Genomic DNA, 16,254 nt, shown 5'->3' on the forward strand with positions numbered 1-16,254 from the left:
CTCCACGAGCCTCAGGCTCTGCAGATTAGCAAACTGCACAGTAAGTTTGCTACAGCTAAACCCAGAAGGAAAGAGCAAGCATTTACACAAGGATTCTGGGCAAAAGCTGGAGCTCAGCTTATTCGGAACGCAGGTTCGAACAACAAGGAGGAGAATGACTCACAACTCGTCAGGGTCATGGGAGTCCAGACAGAGCAGGGTTCCAGGGGACACCCCAGCGCTCTTCCAACACTGAACCTTGGCACAACCAGATGATTTCAAAACAGGGTGGTGGTGGCAGAGGGGTTTTTTTACACCTAGGGATGACAACAGCCAGTGAGCACAAGGGGTAAAGCACAGTTGGCTTGCAAGCTCCAAGTTCAGGAGGAGGAACTGCCTCAAACCAGGAGAGCAAGGGTCTTGCTTGCCACCTCCTGAAGCAGATTGTGAGGGTTTCCTCCAGGTTGCTGATGTGGTGGCACTTGAAAGCCATCCCCTCTTGCCCCAGCACACACGTGGAGTGGTTGCTTGCAGCCCCACTCTGCAGTCCCCTTCCTTTAGCTGGAAAATGATAATACTCCATATTTTTCACATGACTGACCACAAACCTATTAATAACTGAATTTAAAGCTGGTTCAGCTAGACAACTCATTGCCTCCAAGGAGAGGAAAACCACAACTTCTTCCATCCCTGGAAAAAACTTTTGTGACTGCAAGACCAGCAGCTCAGATGTAGTGGAGGCTGTTCTGGTCTGCTGATACACCTCAGTGGAGAACGTCAACCAGCATGAGAGAGCTTGGCTTTTTTCTTCTGTTCCTCCTTCGCATCTCCAGGAAGGGTGAGTTCTGAGCTTGTTATGAATCCCTGTCTGATCAGGGCTTTTCTTCTTGCTCTGGTCAAAGTGCCAGGGGAATTACCTAGTACGATAAACTCTCCATGAACTGCACCATGCCATCACATTGTTTAAGAGGATGCTGAAATTCTGGGTACAGGTGAGAATACTGGGAAAACTCAACAGCTTTCTTCTGCAATTGCCACAGAGGTCTTTGGTTTGAGAGTAGGGTGGGGGGTTTTTTGCCTTTTTTTTTTTTTTTTTTTTTTTTTTTTTTGCTTTTCTGACTTGTGCAGGGAGTTGATCTAACTTTTCTCCTGCAGCATCAGTTGGATGCAGCATTTCTACCACCACCCAGCAGCACTGTGTCCCTTTCCTAGGAGTTACTGTGCAACAGATAACAATGTGCTCCAGTTAGCACAAGCTCATGTTTACCCTCAAGTATGCACTTAAGTTCCTTTAAACTCAATGGGATTTGCTTGGATATACTGTCAAACAGTATTTGCTAGAGCAAGGCTAGGGTCTGTGGTGGTCTCCAGCTCTTGATCTTGTTCCTGTCTTCATGATTTTTCCATTGACAACTAGCAGATACCCTGACCTGACGAATCCTTTTCAGGGTTAAGTGTGTAGGCGATTTGCCTATGGCTTTCTCCATTTCTTGTGAAAGCTTCAATTCCAGGAACAAATGGAGGCTGGATATTAGCAGGAGGAAGCCACAAAACACATACCACTCTGAAGTTTTAAGGTTAAGGTTAAATTATGCACAAGACGCTGACAACTCCCCCTACTCATAACCTAGGCAAACTGTGTTTCCACAGAAATGGGTGGAGCTGGTAACGTTAGAAGTACGTGGTTTTAACATTTTCTCTCACGTAAAAGGCAAGGGGTTATTTACGTGCTAAAAATAATATTCTTTGCTTGAGATACTCAAAAACTGCAAACCGAAAAGGTGGCAGAGAAAAGCAAAAAGCAAATCATGTACTCAAAAGCACATGATCTGCAGTTCTCCAAAAGCAAGGGTTACAGTAACATGCTGTAAAACAGCCAAAATAACATGAAATACACTAGAAAGCATTTCTGTTTTCACTGCCAGCTCTTTGTGCTCAAGGTCCAGGAGCTTCCCAGAGCTCCAGTGGCCATGTAACCTTGAATATGAGATTCCCTAGGCTGCAAAAGGATCTCATATCATTATAATGAATCATAAGGCAGCCCGGCTCCAGATCTCCGTAACCAAAATACTGGCTTGGCACTGATTCCAGATAAATAACAGCACAGAACCAGTCCTACACTGGCCTTTGTCCATTGTGCAGCGCACAATGGAGTGATACAGGCTGCACCACCACCGAGGTATTTGCCAAATATTATGGAGAACAGGTATATGAACAAGCAACAAATCTTATCTTAGTGTTTACAGGAGCAACCCAACAGCTGAATGCCCACAGACCGCAGCAAAGCCAGCTAGACGAGGGATGGATGGCAACTGCTTACAGGACACCTTTACTTTTTTTTTTTTGCAGTTATTCTCAGCTATTGAGGGGGAAGCTCCTGATTTAATGAAGTCATCAAGTGAGTTTTGTAAGACAGGAATGTAAGCCACAGACGGTCCTGAAGCCACAATCTGCTGCTACAGCTGTTGCAATTAGCAAGGCAGTGGATGGATACACATATCTATACAGAAAGCACTGCCTACAAGTGCTGTTTGTTGGTGCTGGTGGTTCCTAGGGAAGAGAAATGGGTGAGACATTTAGTTTTCCGATATATTTCAAAGGTGGGGAGCATCCGTTCAGGGGAAGGCTGTTTTCATCACTAGACAAAAATGATCAGATTGGGTCTGGTGGCAGCAAGGTGCAGCTCCCCAGACTGCACTAGGATTTACTGTAACTAAATTTGGCCAAGGGAGCAAAATCCCAACCATTTGTGACACCTCAGCCGGAAAACTCAGGATTTCCCTCACCGTGACACCAGGACAAGGCCTGTCTGGGAAGACAGTGGCAGCTAGAGTCCACACCGTGACAACTTGCTCTGCTAACAGGGAGATGCCTTCTCTGCTGCCAAGGGCATCCTCCATCCGACGACACAGATACAGGGAACTTACTTGTTCTCAGCAGCCTTCCTTAAGATGAGCACCTTCAAGTCTTTATTCAGATCCTGTCACAGCTGATGAGTAAGATGCTACTTTGTGATGATAGCAGCATTGATCATGAGAAACATCAGCTGTTACTACCTTCCTCAGGGGTAATGCAACCACCGAGTAGCATAACAGACACTATAACATAATACTATATATATACAGTACGTATTACATAACTTAATACTACAGTGTGTGCATGCACTCAAATGCAGGGCTGCTACACTTAATGCACTTCAGTGCCTAAAGCCACCAGATTTCTGAATGCATGCAAAATTTTTATTTTTAGCCTTTTCTTTTTCTTTTGAAGAGATAATTTGGTTGATCTAAGCACATAGACGTCTGTTAACTGCAAAAGTGTGTTGCACAACTTCAGGTGCTATCGGTCACTTGTCAAACAAATTAAATCACTTTCAACATGAGCTGATCAGTCCCCCAAGCTCTGGTGCCAACTGGTACCACATCCAGTCTCAGTAACAGGGCTGCGCAACCAACTGCAGGTCCTCAGCGAGCAACACAGGGCCCACCACAGGAACATTTTCCGACCAACAACAAAGCAGACGCAGGAAGGATGGCCTTAAACACCCCACATGAATCAGTCGATCATCTTTTTTGCTTCTAGGTGTGCAGTCCAACGGCTGGTCCGTCCACGTCCCATCTGATGTCACCGGTGAACTCGGGAAGATGGTTATCCTGCCCTGTACTTTCACACACCCCTACAAAACATTTGACCGGACCCTCACTGCCATTTGGAGGATCAAGGAACCCTACAACGGCACAATAGTTTTCAAGTGCATCAGTCAGAGCACCAGTGAGCTCTGTAAGACTGCCATCAGCCACAAAAACAAATACAAACTGCTTGGCAACCCCCGGCACAAGGACCTTTCCATCAGGATTGACAATCTGACCTGGAGTGACAGCGAGAGATACTTCTGCCGGGTGGAGCTGTCCGGAGATATCCACAGCAAGTATGAAAGCAGGAATGGGATAAAGCTGCATTTGATTGGTAAGAGGGCAGTAGAGCCAACGCCACCCCGTAGGGAAGTGAGAGCTGCAAGATGTGGAAAATGAGATGGTAACAGGAGCTGACCTGCTCTTCCAAAGGGTTGTGTTTTCCAGCTCCGTGGATAGTTTGTAACATTGGGTCAGGGAATACTCGTTGCCTTCCACAACCTTCCAGCACAAGGTGATGAGCACAATGCAGGGAAGGGAACAGGAATGAAACTGGAAAGGAAACAGCCAGGCTCTGGCTGCTGGGGTAAGAGCCAGACAAGTCCTGGACATCCCACTTTGTCCTGCAGCACAGGGTCTGAGCAGGCAGCAGAGAGGCAAATGGGGGTCAGCAGCCCATGGGGTGGGGTTAAAGCCGTCCTCTTCATCAGAATCTAAACAGGAGAGCTTGGGTGCTGAGCACATGTTAGCAAATGTAAGCACAAGACCACCTGGATGGTAACAGGGGATCAGAAAGACAAGATACCTGGTACACAGGTGCTGTAGATCCAGACTCTCCTGGAGCAAGAAACATAAACAGCCTGAAAAACCAGCTCAGATAACAAACCTCAAACGCTAATCCCATCTCCCAGGGTGTGCTCACAGATCAAGGGAGGGCCAGGAGACCCAAGTGGCCTCGGGAACTGGCTCAGACCTTACCCATGAGGGCAGAGGTGCCACGTGTTGGATGATTTTGCTTGTGAAGTGAAACTGCCTTATACCTGTGGGCATCCAGATGGAACCTGAGGATAAGGTCGGTTACTTCTTGGGCAGTTCTGTGTAGTCAAGGTTTTCCTTCACTTGGAGCAGCTCCTGAACACCCACATACACAGCGTGACCAGAACAGGATGGCAGCAAGGTCTGTCTCTCAGGGGCTGCCTGGGGCTTAACACCAGAGGAACGATAACACACACAGATACGGCACCCAGGCTGCACCCTGCTTTGGGAATAGACCCTGACAGTATGAATGGAAGGGGTTAAATAATGCTTAAAAAGTTAAAGACCAAAACACATAGACACATGGCATACAACTAACACAGCTAGCTTCCTTACGCATCAGTCCTCCAGCCTCAAACTCCTGCATTACACAGACAAGGAAGAAGACACGATGTAGCCGGTTGCAAGCTATACATTTGTTGCCTAGCCTGACAAAAACTGAAATCAATATTGAACTCCTGCTTTTCCTCCATGAGGATGCTCATTTAGTTCTCTCCGGTTTTCACAATGCCTTTAGGAACCAAATGCATTAAATGGCTCAAGAGGAAAGGATGGAAGGTTAGGACAAGCTTGGTCATACCAGCTACGCTTCCTCAGCAGACAAGACAAAGGATGACATGTTCAGCAGTGCACCTCTTAGCATTTTGCATCTCCCCAAACAGTCTCTACCACAGTTCATTCAGTCACACAACCCCATACGCTCCAATACAGGATATAAAATTAGTGGCCCTGTCTTGGTATCAGTGTGCTACCCCAAAGCAACCAGGAACCTACACCAGCTGTTTGGTAGTCTCACTACAGGGTTGGAGAAAAACATCAAAAATAGGTTGTAGCAAGGAGTGTAACCGCTCCCTGATCAGAACTTGCTAAATCTGGCAGGTCTCGGGCACTGAGCAAAGGGCCTACAAACAGATCCATCCGTGCATACTCTGGAGGTCTGAGACCAGAGGCACAGCCACGAGATGCTTGCAGGAGCACCATGGCTGCCTTGTCCTGGACCATGCGCAGACGCAGCCAGTCTGAAAATGTCCCCAACTGCACCTGTGCCTGCATGATGGACAGCACAGGGCTGCAATTCATGGTGCATCTGCAGAAAGCCGCCCATCTTCATGGATGACTACCCTGCTACAGCACAGTGTCTCCGCCTTCTGCCACCATGGAAGGTGACATCAGCTGAAGCTGACCAAAGCTGAGACAACTGTGTGAGCCATTACAGGCATAAATCAGAGGTAGAATACACATCCTTGCACACAGGCTTTGCTAGGTGAATCCCTTTGCTTCTCTATCCAACACAGGCAGGGTGGGGAAATCTAAGGAAAGTGCTAAGAAAAACAAGGAAGGGGAGGTTGGTTCCCAGAATTACCCTGATATAACATGCTGAGGGTCCACCAAGACCGACAGCTCACTCCAGGCTACACACACCTCTGAAGCCTGACACACTTTCCCTCCCCTGTTGCGATTCCTGCAGCTGCCCCCAGGATCATTAACATCACCGTCAGCTCCAACAGGGATCGCACCTTCCAGGCACGCTGCACCGCCGAGGGGGAGCCAGTGCCTGCCCTGACCTGGACCGGCCCACCCTACAGCAACATCACCACCATCACCAGCATGAACCATCGTGTCACCAAGGAGCTCCGGTACCTCATCCACGATGGAAAATACACCTGTACTGCCGTCAACAGCCATGGGAGAGCAGAGGGGGCTGTGTACTTCTATAAATTCAAAGCATCCAACAGCTCCTTCTTCCTGATCCTGATCTTTGTGCCGCTGGGAATCAAAGTGCTCATTTTGCTGGTGATACTGAGCTTCACCGCTTTCTCAAGAGGAGGTACGTATCGCAGTTTCCCTCAGTAGTCTTCCTCCATCAGACTGGTAACCAGCGGAGGGATGCGGCAGGTTAAGTCAGGCAGGAGGGGTTGGCTTTGTTTTGGGTTGGTTTTTTTTAATGATTTTATCATTTGCCACCCTAGAAGAAGGACATTTCTAATGGGAAATATAAGTAGAAGGGACATCCTGGCTGGCTGGTCACAGCCTGCAGAGAAGATGTCTCCTTTGGGAAGGGACCTTCGGAAAAGCAGAGGGAGCAGGATTTTCCCTGTGCCCGAGGAGAAAGGTTAACTAACAGATGGGCAATTAGTGGAGAATCTGTAGGCACAGGTTATTTTTTTTCTTCTCTTCGAAGCAGACTAATTACTACCTCTTCCCTTGTAGACCATAGGCAGGATTTACCTTCACTGTATCCCATGCAACAGTTCAATCTCCTGGGGTGAGCATCCTCCTTTTACAGACTGCCCCTCTCGGTCCCCTGGGCCTCGCCACCCGGGTGCTTCCCCATCACCAGTGAAATCCCACCTCCCAGCCACACCAGGGCCATGACAGCAGGGAAACCCCAGCTCACAGGAGATGAGAATCAGCTCACGGACTGAGGGGTGAGACCTCTCAAGAAGCCCGGAGGCTGCTAGCCCCCAGCCCACCACCCCTGCTGTGTGATGGCATGGGGAAAAGGGGACCAGGAGGGACCCCAGGCTCTATGTCTCAGGCTGGACAAGATGTCATCTCACCATGACTCATCTGTCAACACCTTGAAAAAGCCACCAGTTGTCTCAAAGTGTAGAAGGTCTAAGACCAACCAAAGAAATGCTTTGTTCCTTATACTCCAGTGCCTAATTCCCAGTCCCACTGGAGGACAACACACCTGACACAAGGTCTTCTCTCCATTCACTGGAGTGTCACAAACACCCCCCATTGCAGCTTCCCAACAGCTCTAGGTCAGCCCTGACTCCCCATCTCACTCTGACCACATTGCTAACCCGCATCTTCCTTCCCACCTCACAGGTCCCTCCTCCACTCCATCCAGCCTGGCCCGGTAAGGATGTCTTGCCTTCTACTCATGTTATCCATCAGGAGGGGTGGAGATGGCTAAAGAGAGAAATACATGTCCTTCGTCCTGGCAACAACCTTCTGGCCTGAGAGCGGGCTCCTGGGACAAGGACATGGTTGGGCTGATGGCCAGATGAACCCGTGTGAGGGACCAAGGCTTGGGCACTGCTGGAAGGAGGCCCTGGCTTGGGTACAGCTGAGGAGGCCCCACTGATGTGACAAGGACGGGAAGTAGGTTGGAGAAACCATGACACATGGATGCTGCAGCAGCAAAGGGCTAGCAGTTTAGGTGGGCCATAGGACCAGAGGATGGTAGGAAGCCACATTAGCAAAAGAACCACCCACCCAAGGGACGGGCTGGCACGGGGTCTGGGCCAGACTTGAGGAATGATGGACAAGAGAGGGGAAGCTGCGCAACAGAGACCTTCCCCTCCCTCTGCACCCCAGCCTCTAATGGAGCAGAAAAAGCACCCACATCAAAGTTGATGAGCTCTGCAAGGGTGAAAGAAGGTACGGAGATACAAACCAGCCCACCACAGAGCCAGGTCAGGTGTGGCAGGGCCTGATTCTTTGGCTGGCATCCATACCATGCTCCCACACAACCCTCAGCATTTCCCATTCCCCATCACACCACTAATCGTGGACGCTTCTGAAACCTGTGGTGGCCGAGCCAGAAAGGGATGGAGCAGGAGGGAGAGGAAATGCATACAAACTAAAAAACAAAACCAATCCTTAGGCTAAGCCTAAAGAAGCTGTACCTGAAATCAGTAAAATTACATCTGCCTGGGGCTGCTCTCTTCCAGCCTGGGTTATCCCTGTGTGATGTCTCCTTCCCTCACCTTACCCAAGAAAGATGCTCACAGCATCAGGACACAGCCAAAGAGGCAATGGGGAATACAATCCTACAGTTAAATTTGTCGTAATTACTCACAAAAGCACAATGTTGGTGATTTAACAGTGTCTAAACCATACTGCACCCTTAATTGTATATGTATGTAGATGAAAGCTTAAAACCCAAGATCCTCCACGCCCTACATGAGAGGATCCTTCCCAGGAGAGGTTTGTCACAACCTCCTGAGGCTCTGAGCAGCAGGGCAGCAGCAGTAGTTAGCACGAACTGCGTACGAGATCCTTCTGGATGCTTTAAAACGTAAAACATTAGATACAGCTCAGACACATAAAACCCACCTGCTGCAGCCGGGAGGATCCGTACCAGACGGTGCTGCAGACACTCTGACACTCCTTAACTACTGTCTGAAGCTATTTACAAAGTCTAGAGCAGCCAGAAATGTGTCCTCACCTTCTTCACTTCTTCTACTGCCAGGCCACAGCCGCAAGACACCACCTACGAGAACTTTGACCGCAGAGACGGCAGTGGCCAGGCTTTGCCGGCAGAAAGAACAGCATCAAGACGCAGCTGAGGACCTGGGCGGTCTCATCCGCACCCGTCTGCACGGCTCCAACTCCTGCCTGCTCTGGACAAGGGTGCCTTTTCCCACTGAACATGAACTGACGCCGACTGATACCCAGAAGGTCAAACAGGCCTTGCAGGTGCATGACTTCCAGCCCCGCTGCTGCTTATGAGCAAAAGAAGCCCTTAAAGGGAAAAACAGAAGAAGAAAAGAGGGGTGGAGCTGGAAGACCAAAAGAACTCTACATCGGATGCATAGAAGCATCCACATAGGATGTCAGTTCTAACCAGCCTGTGTGGTTTTAGCCTGTATCAGATAATGTTTAGCAAGCAGGTAACAGTCTACCGTTTTCTCACATCTTTTTGCTTTGGCATTTTTCAAATACTCCTTCTCAAAGCTTTCTTCACTGCTCCACTTGTCAAACCACACACAGCTTCCTAGAGCCAGCAAGTGTCTCAAGTTTCAAATACCAGCTCTGAAAAAAACACTACTAGAATTTTGGCTGGGTCTTTTTTGTTGTTTATTATTCTTCTTCCTTAACTTCCAAAAGGGTTTAAGAGTTTAAAGGAAATCTTAACTTTCAAGAGCAGTCCAAGCAAAAGGAAAAAGAGGTTTTCCAAAAGGTGGCGGAGCTGAAAGCCAGGCATGCAAAGGGTGCTCTGTACTGTAACTGCGCTGCAGCTCCTAGTGCCCATGTGCACGCACCAGCAGAATCTCAGAGCTTTGTGATAAATATGCTGTGAAAATGTTCCAATAAACCAAAACAATAAGCCAAATAAAAACAAAAAAATAAACCAAAAAAAATTTCTAAACAGTTTCCATCTCTGTGTTTCAAAATACAAATTTTGTGTGTCAAAAGCTCCTATAAGGCCTGACCACTCACCTCGAATTCTTCTGAGATGAAGTCACCACTACAAAGTCTCTAGCCCAACTGTGAACATGCCCCAAGACCACCTGAACAGACCCAGCTTATGTGCACATCAGCCTGGAGTCTTGGTCAAGCAAAGGTCCAGGAAAGGGCTGTGAAGAGCAACAAGTTGGCATAGAAGAGGAGGAGAAAGAATGAAAAAATAAGTGATAAGAACCTACTTTCATGTTTCTACCACTGGCTTCGATACTCTGTGCAATCATTCCAGTGCAGCAGGTCCAAAACTTTTCCCCCTAACAATCCTGCTTCTGGGAACAACCACTGCTGGCCAGAGCCCACCCTGCTACTGAATTACCAAGAAGCCTGTGGTCCCGCTTGCAAGCTCACCTCCAGCCTGGGAACTGTCATTTTGAAGTTCACTTCTTTGTAACATCTGTGCTAGGAAATTAAAGCATAACTTTAAATGACTTGGCTGGGATAACAAGAGGGGAAAAAAGAAAAAAAAATAATGCAAGGAAATATTTGAACCCAATCTTTTAAATCTGTTTAAAAATCCCAGCAGTGGCAAAGCCAGGTTTAATAAAGATAGGCAGAGATGCAAAGAGGAAAAGGAAGTTATAGCAGACAGCAGTCATGGACCAGTAAGGTCAGTGTACCAGGAAGAGACCTCAGAGATCTTAATTGGACAAACTGAACTGAATTTAGAGTATTGAGAACCTATTTCTACCCACATATGGGACTGAAGCTTGGTTTACAAGATTTTCCTTGTGAAAGCTACTTCAACTGAAGTAGCTTGGTCCAAATAGAAGTATCAGACCTCATGCCCCAAAACCTGGGATGCACCGAGCATGCTCCACTGCATGCTGCCAGCATCCTGCAGTTGAAATGCCGCCAGCAAACACCAGTCACGGAATTGCTGCAGCAAGTCAGATGCAAGGAAACTCATGGATCTGCACTGGTTGACTTTGATTTGGCTTCCAGAGCACAACTCACGTTAGTGCAGCAAACAGGAGAACGAGGACATCAAGGTACAGGCACCCACCACGTCCCTGGACACACTAGGAAAGGCACAGACCTGAATTTGCCTGAATCCTGCCTCTCTCCCCAGCAAGGGACCTCTTTAACCCATCCAAACCCCTGCAGGATTGATCTTCAGTGGGAAGGGTCTGCCCTCAACATTTCCCTCTCCGTACCTGCTGTTTTGTCCTTTGGAAAGCAAAAGGTGTGGGGTTGCGTGCAGAGGGAAACCTCGTACTGAACAACACAGAGGGCAAGGAGCCCACTTGGGTGTCGATGTGCAATAAAGTGCCCACGGGACAGTGCTGTGGGGAAATCTCATACTTCTGCAAACTCAGCACAACCAGGTGACCTTCGAGCAAGGCAGCAAGCAGGAGGAACAGAGGTCCATGTGCAGCTGCAGGGCCACGGTCTCACCCGGGTGACCGATGCTGTGGGATAGCTCACAAGCCTGAAGTGCTGCTGTGGATGGACGCAGCCTCTTCGTGAAGGAGAAGCTGGACAGTCAGGACAAAGAGTTAGAGCACATCAGGATCACACAGGGCACTGGCCAGGGGTGGGTGAGGAGCCAGCTGGCAGCTTACAGGTCAGCATTCACAGGGCAGCACAGGTGACGGTGTGGTGGGCGTCCACTGCAGACCACCGGCCTGGAAGTACCTAAGGAAAAGCCCTCTGCTGGCAAGCCCTGGTCCTCTCTGGGGACTCCAACATACAATACAGTGGTGTGACAAAACACAGCAGGAGGCATGCCAGGAGGTCTCTAATACTGACCTCATTCGGCTTAACAAGTGTGTTCCAGTTCCTCCCCTCCCCGCCGCAGTTCACGCACAGTCAGGGTTTGGGGGGCATTTGGCTGTTGCTCTGTCGAGCACTTCCAGAGCAGGCGATACCAGCTCCCACCACCACGGCCCCTGCGGGATGCTGCAGTCAGCCCGCACAGGAAGGGCTGTCTGCACGCTTCATGCATCTTGCTTCTGGTTTTCCACTGACTTAAGTTAACACCACATTCAGCTCTTAGGTCCATTTCCCTCCATTTCCCTCTTGAGCTTTATTTTCTTAATAAATACTCAAGCTGCAATCCACGCCAACGCAACAACTGCTATGCAAGTCAAACGTTCAAAAGCCACAGATATTCATTCTCCAGCTGAGGCACATGAATTATCCAAAAGGCACACTTTTTATGAAGTAGCTGACATTCCAACTTCATCTCTTTCTGCTGCAATCTACAATGCTAAAAACACCACAAAACTCAGTTTTCCTTCTGAGACTACCTGGCGAACAAGAACACTGCACTTTAGGGGTAAAGGGAGCGTGGGACATACTGGGAATGTGAAAGTTTTTCCAGTAGAACTCAAGAGAAACAATCTGTTGGGCACCATTCATAAAATAAGACCCCAATTTGCGACAGAGAACTGCCAGTGGATCTGTTAGTTCATAGAGCTGCTCCCCTGTATCTGAGGAAAGCAAAAGGTTCAGTCTTCTACAACCATGCTCACCAAGAAGCCAGGAGACTGGGTTGTGGGTGACACATTCAGCAAAAGCAGGAGCACACGGTGAATTTTCCCTGCTTCCCTACTTAGGGCCCACAACAGTATTATTCAGAGAGTACTCTGACCATGATAAAACAAAACTACTTTCATCAAAATTATGAGACCAAGAAATACGGAAAAAAAAGTCACCAGCATCTTTTCCATTACATTTTAAGCAATAAGTTACTAAAAAAGCTGTTTCAATGGTCAAGACAAACAGACACGATGGTGTCAATGGCAACAGCAGTGGCCCCAGCCTGGTCCGGCCCTGCCCACCAGCAAAGCCCTCGGTGAGAACGTCGTACCACCAGCACTGGAGGCACAGTTTTCTCCTGCTTCCCTCCACGCTACCAGCTTTCCCCTCATTTGGGACAAATACCAAATTCCAGCCTGGGCCAGTTGCAAGTGCTCAAAGAACAGAACCAGTGCAGTGCATCACCCTACGGTCACATTACCAGAGGTAATAAAACAAAACTTTGGGGGATTTTGCCAGGATAGAGAAGCATAATTAAAAATGCATTTATGTAATGGCATTAAAAAATGCCATTACATAGATGAGCCTTCTCCTGGACTCTGGGCACAGAACCAGACTGTTGTGTCACAAGTAAGAGTCTCCAGACTTCCATCAACCGAGCAGCTGTGTGGCATTCCCCCATCACACATCCCTCTCCCAGAACAACTGGGTGTTACATGATGTGGATTCTTCCAGCAAGTTGAAGTTATCAAGCAATTTCTGACAAACACCATGGTATTTCATTTTTATTTTGCACTGTCTTCATAGATATAGCATGTTATAAATACAACATTTGTAAAAACTCATCAGCTGAAACAGCATCTTTTTTTGAAAGTGCATGTCAAACACATAATTCTGACTTTTTCACATTTTTGTACAACTGATCAGTAACATTGGATCTAATACAACCAGTGCTTTTAGGTCGGGGGGGTGGGGTGAACAGCAGAATGTATTCTTCCAGGCATGAATTTTCCAAAAGAGTCTGTTAAAAAAACATGCTGCATTGGTATCTGGTTAATATACAGAGGGATGTACATATGTATATATATTTATAGGCTCGCAGATAGAGCAAAGAACTCTAAGACCACATTAAGATGAAGGTGATCCAATGACCCAGCTGGTATAGTTAGCAAAATCTGTCAAGAAAAAAAAAGGTGATTTGTTCTCCAGCACCAGAACCACAATGAAGAGCAACACTTCAAAGCATTATTGACCTGACAGTAGGTTGCACATTTCTTTCCCTTAGTGATCAGATTTTTAACTCATAACCATGTTATAAACATAAAGGCACAATTAATGGAGGAAGAGAAGCAGCAATCATTGTACCTTCACAGAGGTGTATGGGTTGGGACTGCAGGACCTTGGGCCACCTCAAATAGACCAGTAATAAAAGGGACATTAGACAACTTCCCTTCTGCTTTCCCTGAACAAAAGTATCTCTTGTTATCAGACAAGGCAACAAAACCAGTGATCATTCAGCAGAAACAACAGATTTACAGGCTCAGGGTTCATGCTTTGGCAACAGAATTTTAACAAACAAATTTAATACAAGAAAAATACCTTTTCACAGTGTCATCTAAAATCCTGTCATGTCATGCCTGGCTAGGAAGAAAAGAATAAGCTTAAGTGGGGGGTGTCCACTTGTTAAATCAGTATTTCCTAAACAAGCATACTTCCAGAGTTAGGGAATCCTGTCCAACATGAACATTAAGTGACTGTTCCCTGCCCAGGCACTGGAGATCCTGAAAATCTGTCTCTGGATTTAAATCACCTGATTTAAAAAGAACTTGGCTAGAAGTTAACTTGCATTTAATCAAGCAATATGGATGCAGACTCACTAATACTTAGAAAACAGGGAAAAGCAGAGTTCTTATTTCAGTTTGTGTTTACAGAAGTGGGAGAAGATTGTAGGCATGCCTTTCAACTACAGATTTCTGCAGGATAGCAAAAATAAGTCAAAATTTAAAATGCTATCTTTCCAAATACAGGGATTTCACAAGTCTCCAGACACACACATAAGATTCAGAGGTATCCTGGTTAAGAAAGCCAAAACCTCTTTCATACCACAAGCCTCCACTCACTTTAAACTGGCCTGAGTAATGACACGTTGGAAAATAGAAAGGCACAAAGCAAAAACTTATGCTACAGGATGAGCTTTGCCATCTAATGATTTGTACAGCTGTCCTCAGGTACCCTGCTCTGAGGTGTGTGCCACGCAGAGGAAGGTATCGAAGCATTTCCAATCAACAAAAACTAAGCAATTCCACAGGCCTACAAATCAAAAGAAAAGAAAGAAAACATTAAAGAGAAAAACTTGCCAGTGTGCAGTTCCCATACATACTTCTGACAAAGTGGAACTCTGCAGGTAAAAATTACTTGTGCAACAACATTATGTATGTAAACCAGAGTAAATCAACATTGCATGATGATTCTGCGAGCTCAGTGCTGCTATCGGATGCTGTCCAAATAATGCACTTCTGGGTACAGGGTGTTAATAAGGAGAGCCAAGAGATTATTGCCATCTTGTAGACAGTGTTCTGGATGCTTGATGAACTGAGAAGCCTGGCAGAGCTGCTCTTGATAATCCATATATTGTTTGTTTGATGCCATAGACTCAAGAGTGTTCAGTGCCTATAGATACAAGGGAAAATTGTTAGCTGTGTGAGCTTTGGTCCATAGCAAACCAGCACGTGAGCACAATTCTACTAGAAGACCCTTATCTACTAGAAAACCCAAAGTATTTGGAACATAAAATTTGTAAAAAAGAATCACATAAGTGTTTCAAGTCAGCTCTTATTTTTCAAGCTGTTTACTCCCCAAGATTAACATACCAACTGTTATAGGAAAGCTTGCTAGGATTCTGTAACCCAAATATAATCAAATATTTACTTCATGAACTCAAGGAAATTACACTGAACTACAAACTGCAACACTTATGTTATAAAGCCCTGTTTTATCACTGAAAAGCAGTGTAATCACTGCAGCACTGTTTTTTACTCTTTGTTTTAAATTCCTACCTGCCATGTTCCAAAGTTTCTGAACTTGGGGTTTACAGACAAATTCACCTGCACCTTTTCAGTGTGTAAGTTAGAAACTGATGCCTTCACATTAATACAAAACTCTGTATAAAACAGTTTTACCTAGGATCACTTTAGGTGAGGGCTCAGACACAGAGTCCTGCTACCAGAGTTCAGCAAATTCTTATCATCACCTGGTCTGTGCTGCACCTGCCCTTGTCTCTGGCGAATTCCAATATGGTGTTTCAATATATAGCAAAATAGTACACAAGGCTGTGATACACCCCCTTCCCTGAGAAAACAAACGAGAGCAACAAGCTATTTCTGAAAAATCAGAGCTCAAGAGCCAGGTGTAAAGCAGTAGCAAAAAAAAAAAACCAAAACAGATTGAGGGTATTTAGAGCTGAATAAAACCAACAAGCTGAGAGATGGATTTAGCTTGAAGAAATGCTTCCAGTGACTCTTAGAAGCTTCACCCCACATGCTGAGCCAGCACGCAAAGAGGGCATGTCAAGAAGCCAGCAGCTGGCGCACACACTACCTGCTGGGCCTTCTGCGACAGCTTTGGCTCTGACCCTGCTCGCAGGCGGACTTGACTCTCTGCAGGAATCTGCACCAAGAGGAAGGCAGACAAACTGCGGGCAACCACCCGGAACCTTGCGTAGGGAAAAAGACAAGAGAAAGGAAGTGATAGCAAACTTGCAAGTCTTCAACAGCAGATGAGCTGGAAGTTCTCTCTCATGAGATTTCTCTTGCATGAGGAACATAGTAAAGGTTTTACAGGACCTTTTTCAATGCATTAGAAAAAATAAATCTCTTTCATATATACATAATACAATACCATACATGCTAGAGGATAATACAATAAATAC

At 46.6% G+C, this 16,254-nt stretch overlaps 2 protein-coding genes across 2 annotated transcripts in view; one reads left to right on the forward strand and one right to left on the reverse strand.

The window, feature by feature from the left end:
* The first annotated feature begins 652 nt into the window (after positions 1-652).
* On the forward strand, positions 653-9,691 carry SIGLEC15 (sialic acid binding Ig like lectin 15). The gene is made up of 5 exons (XM_037374017.1): positions 653-817; positions 3,562-3,945; positions 6,115-6,474; positions 7,482-7,512; positions 8,851-9,691. The coding sequence occupies exons 1-5, from the start codon at positions 766-768 to the stop codon at positions 8,945-8,947; spliced, it is 924 nt and encodes a 307-aa protein (XP_037229914.1). The 5' UTR covers positions 653-765; the 3' UTR covers positions 8,948-9,691.
* Positions 9,692-13,096: 3,405 nt separating this feature from the next.
* EPG5 (ectopic P-granules autophagy protein 5 homolog) overlaps positions 13,097-16,254 on the reverse strand; it is a 57,144-nt gene continuing 53,986 nt past the window's right edge. Inside the window, exons 41-42 of the mRNA XM_037372658.1 lie at positions 15,924-16,038; positions 13,097-14,996 (exon numbers count right to left, since the gene is read on the reverse strand). Of these exons, the coding sequence (XP_037228555.1) occupies positions 14,814-14,996; positions 15,924-16,038 (298 nt within the window). The 3' untranslated portion in view covers positions 13,097-14,813. The remainder of the gene's footprint in view (positions 14,997-15,923; positions 16,039-16,254) is intronic.

Source organism: Falco rusticolus, chromosome Z (assembly GCF_015220075.1).
Source record: "Falco rusticolus isolate bFalRus1 chromosome Z, bFalRus1.pri, whole genome shotgun sequence".
NCBI lineage: Eukaryota > Metazoa > Chordata > Aves > Falconiformes > Falconidae > Falco > Falco rusticolus.